The 13,719-nt window shown below is 48.9% G+C and overlaps 1 protein-coding gene across 1 annotated transcript in view; it reads left to right on the forward strand.

The window, feature by feature from the left end:
• Window positions 1-13,719, forward strand: part of trub2 (TruB pseudouridine (psi) synthase family member 2) — a 36,843-nt gene that overhangs the window by 13,558 nt on the left and 9,566 nt on the right. The window contains exon 5 of the mRNA XM_072488079.1: window positions 1,478-1,559. Coding sequence (XP_072344180.1) covers window positions 1,478-1,559 — 82 coding nt within the window. The remainder of the gene's footprint in view (window positions 1-1,477; window positions 1,560-13,719) is intronic.

The raw sequence follows: 13,719 nt of genomic DNA on the forward strand, positions 1-13,719 counted from the left end.
CAAACACTCTTATCATAACGAGTTGGACAGTTGAAAGCATAATGGTATTGAGAGTCACATCGAAAACATCGATTTATCATGCCCCGTGCATTTCTGGGGTTCGTCTTCCTATTGTAGGTTCTAACTGGGTTTCTGTCTTCATAATTTCCTTGTCTCGGTCTCCATCTGTAGTCTTGAGCCCTGTTCGTAGCCATACGATTTCGCCATCTTGTTACTAGTGTATCTTCCATATTCTGCCTTATTGCAGGCTGACCTATTTGGGTCATCAGAGCCATCGGAATCGAATGTTTCCCCAGAAACTTTTGTAAAGCTTTTGTCATCTGTTCGAATAAGGTATCCTTATCAGTAAACTGAACTCCTGTCAAAACCAGGAGCCTATCCATGTTGCTCACTCTAGCACAGTCAAGTAATTTAAAGGCCAACACAGACTGTGGAAATTCCAGATTGTGTTTCTTCAGCCTTTTATATAGTCTTCCATGGAGATATCCTCCATTTTCCGGAACTTATCAAAATCCGACCATGCTTCATACGCACTTAACAAGTCATCTTTCTTATAAATCTTATCCATATAATGTAATAAAGTCTCCAGACCTCCTTCTGAGTCTAACTCTTCCAATTCCAGCTCAGAAAGCACTTTGTTTCGGATTTTACTGCCATATGGTAGAGAAAGAGCCAATGCCATACCTTGTTTTCTCTTTCCCAAAGCAGTTACTTTAGTCCACATAACTACTGCACTTCTCCATTGGTCGTACGATTCCCCTTCAGAAAATAAGGGAGGATAGTCATATCCAGCCATCTTTATCCTGGGTTCAGCCATGTATCTTTTTTTTTGTCCTTCTCACTCACTCCTTGCTTTGATCAGGAAAAGTTGTATCTTTCAAACCTTCACATTTGCACAGCAACCATTGTTAGAGTTTTTAGTTGCTGTGAAATGAAGAGTCTAAAGTTCTTGTTCCTTTTCACCAAACACCATTTATTTCACTTCCGCAGCCTCTGCACAAAACTCTTAACAACACACCACCTGACAGAGGCTACCTGAAGCCCCTTTACATATCAGTGTCAATTAATGGATACTTAACATAAATGAGACAACTAATTGCAATGTATCTTAACCCATTACTTTACAGTCATAAAACAATCCCTTCATCCCAGGAATCAGCCTCGTGAACCTTTTCTGAACTGTTTCCAATGTGAGTCTGTCCCTCTTCAGGTAAGGAGACCAGAATTGTACTCAGTATCCAGATGTGATCTCACCAATGCCTGTACAGTTGTAGCAAGACTTCCGACTTTTACACCCCAAACCCCCCCCCCCCCCCCCCCCCCCACCTTCCAATAAATCATTGAGTTCCTCATGGTTTGCTCTATCTGCTTTGCGGCATTTGTATTTCTGTGTGTGAATCACCAGTTGCTAAATGAGTCTCTCAATCTGTCTCAGTGGGTGAATGTTATTCAGCTGTTTCTGGTTTTAATTTTTCAGGAATACAACATTCAAGGCAGCTTCGGAACAGCAACTGAAGATTTCTCCGACACGGGCAGACTGATTGAGAGAACAACGTATGGTGAGGATTGGAGATTCGGGGAGCTCAGCAGGACAGGGAGCCCAGGGCTCAGCATGTAAACAATCAGCGGGAGGTATACCAGCTAATGAGTGAACACTGGAGCTCTGCATCCTGGCACTCCCATGGGAATAGTGGAGCTCTGCATCCTGACACTCCCACTGGAATAGTGGAGCTCTGCATTCTTTTTTTTTTTTTTTAATATTTTATTGAAAATTTTTGGTCAACCAACACAGTACATTGTGCGTCCTTTACACAATATTATAACAACACAAATAACAATGACCTATTTTATAAACAGAAAATGAATAAATTATAAATAACAAAAATGAAAACTAACCCTAATTGGCAACTGCCTTATCACAAGTAACACTCTCCAAAAATATAATTTAACAGTCCAATATATAATTATCTGTAGCAACGACCTATACATATTATACAGTATATATTAACAACCCTGAGAGTCCTTCTGGTTCCTCTCTCTCCCCCCCCCCCCCCCCCACCCCCCGATCCTGGGCTGCTGCTGCTGCCTTCTTTTTTCCATTCCATCTATCTTTCTGCGAGGTATTCGACGAACGGTTGCCACCGCCTGGTGAACCCTTGAGCCGACCCCCTTAGGACGAACTTAATCCGCTCTAGCTTTATAAACCCTGCCATGTCATTTATCCAGGTCTCCACCCCCGGGGGCTTGGCTTCTTTCCACATTAGCAATATCCTACGCCGGGCTACTAGGGACGCAAAGGCCAAAACATCGGCCTCTCGCGCCTCCTGCACTCCCGGCTCTTGTGCAACCCCAAATATAGCCAACCCCCAGCTTGGTTCGACCCGGACCCCTACTACTTTTGAAAGCACCTTTGTCACCCCCATCCAAAACCCCTGTAGTGCCGGGCATGACCAAAACATATGGGTATGATTCGCTGGGCTTCTCGAGCACCTCGCACACCTATCCTCCACCCCAAAAAATTTACTGAGCCGTGCTCCAGTCATATGCGCCCTGTGTAACACCTTAAACTGAATCAGGCTTAGCCTGGCACACGAGGACGACGAGTTTACCCTGCTTAGGGCATCTGCCCACAGCCCCTCCTCGATCTCCTCCCCCAGCTCTTCTTCCCATTTCCCTTTTAGTTCATCTACCATAGTCTCCCCTTCGTCCCTCATTTCCCTATATATATCTGACACCTTACCATCCCCCACCCATGTCTTTGAGATCACTCTGTCCTGCACCTCTTGTGTCGGGAGCTGCGGGAATTCCCTCACCTGTTGCCTCGCAAAAGCCCTCAGTTGCATATACCTGAATGCATTCCCTTGGGGCAACCCATATTTCTCGGTCAGCGCTCCCAGACTCGCGAACTTCCCATCCACAAACAGATCTTTCAGTTGCGTTATTCCTGCTCTTTGCCACATTCCATATCCCCCATCCATTCCCCCCGGGGCAAACCTATGGTTGTTTCTTATCGGGGACCCCCCCAAGGCTCCAGTCTTTCCCCTATGCCGTCTCCACTGTCCCCAAATCTTCAGTGTAGCCACCACCACCGGGCTTGTGGTGTAGTTCCTCGGTGAGAACGGCAATGGGGCTGTCACCATAGCCTGTAGGCTAGTCCCCCTACAGGACGCCCTCTCTAATCTCTTCCACGCCGCTCCCTCCTCCTCTCCCATCCACTTACTCACCATTGAAATATTAGCGGCCCAATAATACTCACTTAGGCTCGGTAGTGCCAGCCCCCCCCTATCTCTGCTACGCTGTGAGAATCCCTTCCTCACTCTCGGGGTCTTCCTGGCCCACACAAAACCCATGATGCTCTTTTCGATCCTTTTAAAAAAAGCCTTCGTGATTACCACCGGGAGGCACTGAAACACAAAGAGGAATCTCGGGAGGACCACCATCTTAACCGCCTGCACCCTCCCTGCCAGTGACAGGGATACCATATCCCATCTCTTGAAATCCTCCTCCATTTGTTCCACCAACCGTGTTAAATTTAACCGATGCAATGTGCCCCAATTCTTGGCTATCTGGATCCCCAGGTAACGAAAGTCCCTTGTTACCTTCCTCAACGGTTATTTCTCTACTCTGCTCCCCTGGATGCACCACAAACAACTCACTTTTCCCCATGTTCAATTTATACCCTGAAAACTCCCCAAGTATCCGCATTATTTCTGGCATCCCCTCCGCCGGGTCTGCCACATATAGTAACAAATCGTCCGCATACAAAGATACCCGGTGTTCTTCTCCTCCTCTAAGTACTCCCCTCCACTTCTTGGAACCCCTCAACGCTATCGCCAGGGGCTCAATCGCCAGTACAAACAATAATGGGGACAGAGGGCATCCCTGCCTTGTCCCTCTATGGAGCCGAAAATATGCAGATCCCCGTCCATTCGTGGCCACGCTCGCCATCGGGGCCCTATACAACAGCTGCACCCATCTAACATACCCCTCTCCAAAACCAAATCTCCTCAACACCTCCCACAAATAATCCCACTCCACTCTATCAAATGCTTTCTCGGCATCCATCGCCACTACTATCTCCGTTTCCCCCTCTGGTGGGGGCATCATCATTACCCCTAACAGCCTCCGTATATTCGTGTTCAGCTGTCTCCCCTTCACAAACCCAGTTTGGTCCTCGTGGACCACCCCCGGGACACATTCCTCTATTCTCATTGCCATTACCTTGGCCAGGATCTTGGCATCTACATTTAGGAGGGAAATAGGTCTATAGGACCCGCATTGTAACGGGTCCTTTTCCTTCTTTAAGAGAAGTGATATCGTTGCTTCAGACATAGTCGGGGGCAGTTGTCCCCTTTCCTTTGCCTCATTAAAGGTCCTCGTCAATACCGGGGCGAGCAAGTCCACATATTTTCTATAGAATTCGACTGGGAATCCATCCGGTCCCGGGGCCTTTCCCGCCTGCATGCTCCTAATTCCTTTCACCACTTCTTCTACCTCGATCTGTGCTCCCAGTCCCACCCTTTCCTGCTCTTCCACCTTGGGAAATTCCAGCCGATCCAAAAAGCCCATCATTCTCTCCCTCCCATCCGGGGGTTGAGCTTCATATAATTTTTTATAAAATGTCTTGAACACTCCATTCACTCTCTCCGCTCCCCGCTCCATCTCTCCTTCCTCATCCCTCACTCCCCCTATTTCCCTCGCTGCTCCCCTTTTCCTCAATTGGTGTGCCAGCAACCTGCTCGCCTTCTCCGCTTATTCGTACTGTCTCCGCTTATTCGTACTGTACACCTTGTGCCTTCCTCCATTGTGCCTCTGCAGTGCCCGTAGTCAGCAAGTCAAATTCTACATGTAGCCTTTGCCTTTCCCTGTACAGTCCCTCCTCCGGTGCTTCCGCATATTGTCTGTCCACCCTCAAAAGTTCTTGCAGCAACCGCTCCCGTTCCTTACTCTCCTGCTTCCCTTTATGTACCCTTATTGATATCAGCTCCCCTCTAACCACCGCCTTCAGCGCCTCCCAGACCACTCCCACCTGGACCTCCCCATTATCATTGAGTTCCAAGTACTTTTCAATGCACCCCCTCACCCTTAGACACACCCCCTCATCTGCCATTAGTCCCATGTCCATTCTCCAGGGTGGGCGCCCTCCTGTTTCCTCCCCTATCTCCAAGTCTACCCAGTGTGGAGCGTGATCCGAAATGGCTATAGCTGTATACTCCGTCCCCCTCACCTTCGGGATCAATGCCCTTCCCAGCACAAAAAAGTCTATTCGCGAGTAGACTTTATGGACATAGGAGAAAAACGAGAACTCCTTACTCCTAGGTCTGCTAAATCTCCACGGGTCTACACCTCCCATCTGCTCCATAAAATCTTTAAGTACCTTGGCTGCTGCCGGCCTCCTTCCAGTCCTGGACTTCGACCTATCTAGCCCTGGTTCCAACACCGTATTAAAATCTCCCCCCATTATCAGCTTTCCCATCTCTAGGTCCGGAATGCGTCCTAGCATCTGCCTCATAAAATTGGCATCATCCCAGTTCGGGGCATATACGTTTACCAAAACCACCGTCTCCCCCTGTAGTTTGCCACTCACCATCACGTATCTGCCCCCGTTATCCGCCACTATAGTCTTTGCCTCGAACATTACCCGCTTCCCCACTAATATAGCCACCCCCCTGTTTTTCGCATCTAGCCCCGAATGGAACACCTGCCCCACCCATCCTTTGCGTAGCCTAACCTGGTCTATCAGTTTCAGGTGTGTTTCCTGTAACATAACCACATCTGCCTTAAGTTTCTTAAGGTGTGCGAGTACCCGTGCCCTCTTTATCGGCCCGTTCAGCCCTCTCACGTTCCACGTGATCAGCCGGGTTGGGGGGCTTCCTACCCCCCCCTTGTCGATTAGCCATCCCCTTTTTCCAGCTCCTCACCCGGTTCCCACGCAGCTGTATCTCCCCCAGGCGGTGCCCCCCCGCCCATCCCCTCCCATACCAGCTCCCCCCTCTCCCCAGCAGCAGCAACCCAGTAATTCCCCCCTCCCACCCCCCCCCGCTAGATCCCCCGCTAGCGTAATTACTCCCCCCATGTTGCTCCCAGAAGTCAGCAAACTCTGGCCGACCTCGGCTTCCCCCCATGACCTCGGCTCGCACCGTGCGACGCCCCCTCCTTCCTGCTTCTCTATTCCCGCCATGATTATCATAGCGCGGGAACCAAGCCCGCGTTTCTCCCTTGGCCCCGCCCCCAATGGCCAACGCCCCATCTCCTCCACCTCCCCTCCTCCCCCATCACCACCTGTGGAAGAGAGAAAAGTTACCACATCGCAGGATTAGTACATAAAACTCCTCTTTCCCCCCTTTTAAACCCCCCTCTTCGCCCCCCACATTCGCCCCACCACTTTGTTCAAACGTTCTTTTTAATAACCCGCTCATTCCAGTTTTTCTTCCACAATAAAAGTCCACGCTTTATCCGCCGTCTCAAAGTAGTGGTGCCTTCCTCGATATGTGACCCACAGTCTTGCCGGTTGCAGCATTCCAAATTTTATCTTCTTTTTATGAAGCACCGCCTTGGCCCGATTAAAGCTCGCCCTCCTTCTCGCCACCTCCGCACTCCAGTCTTGATAAACGCGGATCACCGCGTTCTCCCATTTACTGCTCCGAGTTTTCTTTGCCCATCTAAGGACCATTTCTTTATCCTTAAAACGGAGGAATCTCACCACTATGGCTCTGGGAATTTCTCCTGCTCTCGGTCCTCGCGCCATCACTCGGTATGCTCCCTCCACCTCCAACGGACCCGCCGGGGCCTCCGCTCCCATTAACGAGTGCAGCATCGTGCTCACATATGCCCCGACGTCCGCTCCCTCCACACCTTCAGGAAGACCAAGAATCCTCAGGTTGTTCCTCCTTCCATTGTTCTCCAGTGTCTCCAACCTTTCCACACATCGTTTCTGATGTGCCTCATGCATCTCCGTCTTCACCACCAGGCCCTGTATGTCGTCCTCATTCTCGGCTGCCTTTGCCTTCACGACCCGAAGCTCCCGCTCCTGGGTCTTTTGTTCCTCCTTTAGCCCTTCGATCGCCTGTAGTATCGGGGCCAACAGCCCTTTCTTCATTTCCTTTTTGAGCTCTTCCACACAGCATTTCAAGAACTCTTGTTGTTCAGGGCCCCATGTTAAACTGCCACCTTCCGACGCCATCTTGGTTTTTGCTTGCCTTCCTTGCCGCTGTTCTAAAGGATCCACTGCAATCCGGCCACTTTCTCCTTTTTTCATCCGTATCCAGGGGGGATTCCCTTCTGGTTTACCGCACAGTGTTTTTAGCCGTCAAAATTGCCGTTGGGGCTCCTATCAAGAGCCCAAAAGTCCGTTTCACCGGGAGCTGCCGAAACGTGCAACTCAGCTGGTCATCGCTGCACCCGGAAGTCCGGACCTCTGCATTCTGACACTCCCACTGGAATAGTGGAGCTCTGCATCCTGACACTCCCACTGGAATTGTAGAGCTCTGCACCCTGACACCCACTGGAATAGTGGAGCTCTGCATCCTGACACTCCCACTGGAATTGTAGAGCTCTGCACCCTGACACCCACTGGAATAGTGGAGCTCTGCATCCTGACACTCCCACTGGAATTGTAGAGCTCTGCACCCTGACACCCACTGGAATAGTGGAGCTCTGCATCCTGACACCCACTGGAATAGTGGAACTCTGAATGCTGACACTCCCACTGGACTAACGAATCAGGGTGGGGCGGTGTTTAAGGAACACCTCATCAGCATGGTCTCACTACAACTCCCACCTACCCACCCCGTATCCCTCAATCGCACCTACCATCCTCTCCTCGTATCCCTCAATTCCACCTATCACTCTCTCCTCGTATCCCTCAATCCCTTCAATATGCAGGTGGACTGGGAAAATCAGGTTGGTAGTGGATCCCAAGAAATGGAATTTGTGGAATGTCTTAGATTTTTTTTGGAGCAGCTTGTGACAGAGCCTACTAGGGTACAGGCAGTTCTGGATTTGGTGATGTGTAATGAGGCAGACTTGATTAGGGAACTTAAGGTGAAGGAACCCTTCGGGAGCAATGACCACAATATGTTAGAATTTACCTTGCAGTTTGAGAGGGAGAAGCTGCAATCAGATGTAACGGTATTACAATTAAATAACGGTAACTACAAAGACATGAGGGAGGAGCTGGCCAGAGTTGATTGGAAAAGGAACCTAGCAGGGAAGACAGTGGAACAGTAATGGCAGGAGTTTTTGGGGGTTATTAGGGAGGCACAACAGAAATTCATCCCAAGGAGGAGGAAACATGCTAAGGGGAGGACAAGGCATCCATGGCTGACGAGGGATGTCAAGGACAGCATAAAGGCTAAGGAAAAAGTATACAAAGTGGCGAGGATTAGTGGGAAACCAGAGGATTGGGAAGCTTTTAAAAGTGAGCAGTGGACAACTAAAAAAGCAATAAAGGGGAGAAGATGAAGTATGAGTGCAAACCAGCTAGTGATATAAAGGAAGATAGGAAGAGATTTTTTCAATATGTAAAAGGTAAGAGAGAGGCAAAAATAGACATTGGATCACTAGAAAATGTGGCTGGTGAAGTAATAATCGGAAACAAAGAAATGGCAGACGAACTGAATAGTTACTTTGCATCAGTCTTCACGGTGGAAGACACCAGTGGGATGCCAGAGCTCCAGGAGAACCAGGGGGCAGAGGTGAGTGCAGTGACCATTACTAAGGAGAAGGTTCTGGGGAAACTGAAAGGTCTGAAGGTGGATAAGTCACCTGGACCGGATGGACTACACCCCAGGGTCCTAAAAGAGATAGCTGAGGAAATTGTGGAGGCATTAGTGATGATCTTTCAGGAATACTGGAGGCAGGAAGGATCCCAGAGGACTTGAAGGTGGCTAATGTAACACCACTGTTTAAGAAGAGAGGGAGGCAGAAGACAGGAAATTATAGGCCGGTTAGCCTGACTTCGGTCATTGGTAAGATTTTAGAGTCTGTTATTAAAGATGAGATTGCGAAGCACTTGGAAGTGCATGGTAAAATAGGACTGAGTCAGCACGGCTTTGTCAAAAGGAGGTCGTGTCTGACAAATCTGTTCGACTTCTTTGAGGAGGTAACAAGCAAGTTAGACAAAGGAGAATCAGTGGACGTGATTTATTTAGATTTCCAGAAGGCCTTTGACAAGGTGCCACATAGGAGACTGTTATATAAGTTAAAAGTTTGCAGATGATACAAAGATCTGTAGAGGGCCAGGTAGTATTGAGGAGGCAAGGGGGCTGCAGAAGGACTTGGATAAGCTAGGAGAGTGGGCAATGAAGTGGCAAATGAAATACAATGTGGAAAAGTCTGAGGTTATGCAATTTGGAAGGAGGAATCTAGGCAGAGACTATTTTCTAAATGGGGAAATGCTTTGGAAAGCAGAAGCACAAAGGGACTTGGGAGTCCTTGTTCACAATTCTCTTAAGGTTAATGTGGAGGTTCAGTCGGCAATTAAGAAGGCAAATGCAATGTTAGCATTCATTTCAAGAGGGCTAGAATACAAGACCAGGGATCTACTTCTGAGGCTGTATAAGACTCTGGTCAGACCCCATTTGGAATATTGTGAGCAGTTTTGGGCTCCATATCTAAGGAATGATGTGCTGGCCTTGGAAAGAGGAGGTTCACAAGAATGATCCCTGGAACTTGTCGTATGAGGAACGTTTGAGGACTCTGGGTCTGTACTCGTTGGAGTTTAGAAGGATGAGAGGGGATCTTATTGAAACGTACAAGATACTGCGAGGCCTGAATAGAGTGGACGTGGAGAGGATGTTTCCACTTGTCGGAAAAACTAGAACCAGAGGACACAATCTCAGATTAAAGGGACGATCCTTTAAAACAGAGATGAAGAGGAATTCTTTCAGCCAGAGGGTGGTGAATCTGTGGAACTCTTTGCCGCAGAAGGCTGTGGAGGCCAATTCACTGAGTGTCTTTAAGGCAGAGATATGTTCTTGATTCATAAGGGGATCAGGGGTTATGGGGAGAAGGCAGGACAATGGGGATGAGAAAAATATCAGCCCTGATTGAATGGCAGAGCAGACTCGATGGGCCAAGTAGCCTAATTCTGCTCCTATGTCTTATGGTCTTATAATCCCACCCACCACGTATCCCTCAATCCCACCTACCACCATCTCCCCATATCCCTCAATCCCACCTACCACCCTCTCGCCGGATCCCTCAATCCCACCTACCACCCTCTCCCCGTATCCCTCAATCCCAGCTACATTCCCCCTCCCCATATCCTTCAATGCCACCTACCACCCTGTCCCTGTATCCCTCATTCCCACCTACCACCCTCTCCCCGTATCCCTCAATCCCACCTACCCACCCTCTCCCCTGTATCCCTCAAACCCACTTACCCTCCCTCTCCCTGTATCCCCCTTTACACCAACCAGTCTCAGTTCTGCACCTTGATTCCCTCTGCCTGATATTTACTGTGTCTTCTCATATATTTTCATACTAAAATGTTTGAGGGAGTGTCTGATGTCCAAATGATTTAAGTTGGTTTGCTGTCCGTGGTCTGTTTAATAGATTTTCTGCAGTTTGCTGCATTACTGTGCGAGGAGCCCTGTGCTGAGGAATTAATCCCACTGCGGCTCTGTTAGAAAATTGCATTTATTATATGAAATTCGATTTCCAATCCTATTGCTGAATGCTCCAGCCCTGTGATAGCATACTGCTGTCATCTACTTTATTTTAATTCATTTACGGGATGTGGGTGTTGGTTAGGCCAGCATTTATTGCCCAGCCCTAGTTGCCCTTCAGAAGGTGGTGGTGAGCTGCCTTCTTGAACCGCTGCAGTCCTTGGGTGTAGGTACACCCACTGTGCTGTTAGGGAGGGAGTTCCAGGATTTTGCCCCAGCAACAGTGAAGGAACGACGATATATTTCCAAGTTCCCAGGTATCTGCTGCTGTTGTCCTCCTAGATGGTAGCGGTCGTGGGTTTGGAAGGTGCTGCCTAAGGAACCTTGGTGAGTTACTTCAGTGCATATTAGGGCAGCATAGTGGTTAGCACAGTTGCTTCACTGCTCCAGGGTCCCAGGTTCGATTCCCGGCTTCTGTCGCTGTCTGTGCGGAGTCTGCACGTTCTCCCCGTGTGTGCGTGGGTTTCCTCCGGGTGCTCCGGTTTCCTCCCAGTCCAAAGATGTGCAGGTTAGGTGGATTGGCCATGCTAAATTGCCCTTAGTGTCCAAAATTTCCCTTAGTGTTGGGTGGGGTTACTGGGTTGTGGGGATAGGGTGGAGGTGTGGACCTTGGGTAGGGTGCTCTTTCCAAGAGTCGGTGCAGACTCGATGGGCCGAATGGCCTCCTTCTGCACTGTAACTTCGATGAAATCTACTCCCATTTGGAAGCAGGTGGATGTATTAGCGAGAGGCAGCACAGTTTTGTGAAGGGGAGGTTGTGTCTCACCAACTTGATAGAGTTTTTCGAGGAGGTCATAAAGATGATTGATGCAGGTAGGGCAGTGGATGTTGTCTATATGGACTTCAGTAAGGCCTTTGACATGGTCCCTCATGGCAGACTGGTACAGAAGGTGAAGTCACACGGGATCAGAGGTGAGCTGGCAAGGTGGATACAGAACTGGCTAGATCATAGAAGGCAGAGGGTAGCAATGGAAGGGTGTTTTTCTGATTGGATGGCTGTGACTAGCGGTGTTCCACAGGGGTCAGTGCTGGGACCTTTGTTTGCTGTTCGTAATATATATATAAATGATTTGGAGGAAAATTTAACTGGTCTGATTAGTAAGTTTGCAGATGACACAATGGTTGGTGGAATTGCGGATAGCGATGAGGACTGTCTGAGACTACAGCAGGATTTAGATCGTTTGGAGACTTGGGCGGAGAGATGGCAGATGGAGTTTAATCCAGACATATGTGAGGTAATGCATTTTGGAAGGTCTAATACAGGTAGGGAATATACAGTGAATGGTAGAACCCTCAAGAGTATTGACAGTCAGAGAGATCGAGATGTACAGGTCCACAGGTCACTGAAAGTGGCAACACAGGTGGAGAAGGTAGTCAAGAAGGCATACGGCAATCTTGCCTTCATTGGCTAGGGAATTGAGTATAAGAATTGGCAAGTCATGTTGCAGCTGTATAGAACCTTAGTTGGGCCACACTTGGAGTATAATGTTCAATTCTGGTTGCCACACTACCAGAAGGATGTGAAGGCTTCAGAGAGGGTGAAGAAGAGATTTACCAGGATGTTGCCTGGTATGGAGGGCATTTGCTATGAGGAGAGGTTGAATAAACTCGGTTTGTTCTCTCTGGAACAACGGAGGTTGAGGGGCGACCTGATAGAGGTCTACAAAATTATGAGGGGTATAGACAAGAGTGGATAGTCCGAGGCTTTTTCCCAGGGTAGAGGGGTCAATTACTAGGTTTAAGGTGCGAGGGGCAAGGTTTAGAGGAGATGTACGAGGCAAGTATTTTTACACAGAGGGTAGAGGTTGCCTGGAACTTGCTGCCGGAGGAGGTGGTGGAAGCAGGGACGATAGTGACGTTTAAGGGGCGTCTTGACAAATACATGAATAGGATGGGAGTAGAGGGATACGGACCCTGGAAGATCTGTGCAGAAGATTTTAGTTTAGACGGGCAGCATGGTCGGCACAGGCTTGGAGGGCCGAAGGGCCTGTTCCTGTGCTGTACTTTTCTTTGTTCTTTTCTTTCTTTGAATGTAACTTGCCACTTGTCAGCCCAAGCCTGGATATTGTCCAGGTCTTGATGCGTTTGGACATGGACTCTTTATTATCTGAGGAGTCACGACTGGTGCTGAATATTGTGTAGTCATCTACAAACATCCCCACTTCTGACCTTTTGATGGAAGGCAGGTCATTGATGAAACAGTTGAAGATGGCTGGGTCTAGGACACTACCCTGAGGAACTCCTGCAGTGATGTCCTGGAGCTGACATGATTGACCTCCAACCACCTCAACCATCTTCCTTTATGCCAGGTATAACTCCAACCAGTGGAGAGTTTTCCCCTTGATTCCCATTGACTCTAGTTTTGCTCGGGCTCCTTGATGCCATACTCTGTCAAATGCTGCCTTGATCTCAAGAGCACTCATTCACCTCTGAGATTCAGCTCTTTAGTCCATGTTTGAACCAAGGCTGTCATGTGGTCAGGAGCTGTGTGACCCTGGCGTAACCCAAACTGAACATCCGTGAGCAAGTTATTGCTGAGTAAGTGCCACTTGTTAGCATTGTTGATGACTCCTTCCATCACTTTGCTGATGATGGAGGGTAGACTGATTAGGGCGGTAGTTGGATGTGTCCTCTTTCTTGTGTACAGGACACACCTGGGCAATTTTACACATTGCCGGGTAGATGCCAGTGTTCTAACTACTGGAACAGCTTGGCTCGGGGTGCGGCAAGTTCTGGAGCACATGTCTTCAGTACTATTGCTGGAATATTATCAGGGCCCACAGCCTTTGCAGTTTTCAGTGCCTTCAGCCGTTTCTTAATATCACGTGGAGTGAATCGTATTGGCTGCAGACTGATAACTGTGATGCTGGGGACCTCAGGAGGAGACTGAGATGGGTCATCCACTCGGCACTTCTGGCTGAAGATTATTGCGAATGCCTCAGCTTTGTCTTTTGCAGACAGCACAGCGTCTCAGTGGTTAGCACTGCTGCCTCACGGCGCCGAGGTCCCAGGTTCGATCCCAGCTCTGGGTCACTGTCCGTGTGGAGTT

Source organism: Scyliorhinus torazame, chromosome 22 (genome assembly GCF_047496885.1).
Source record: "Scyliorhinus torazame isolate Kashiwa2021f chromosome 22, sScyTor2.1, whole genome shotgun sequence".
Taxonomy (NCBI): Eukaryota; Metazoa; Chordata; class Chondrichthyes; order Carcharhiniformes; family Scyliorhinidae; genus Scyliorhinus; species Scyliorhinus torazame.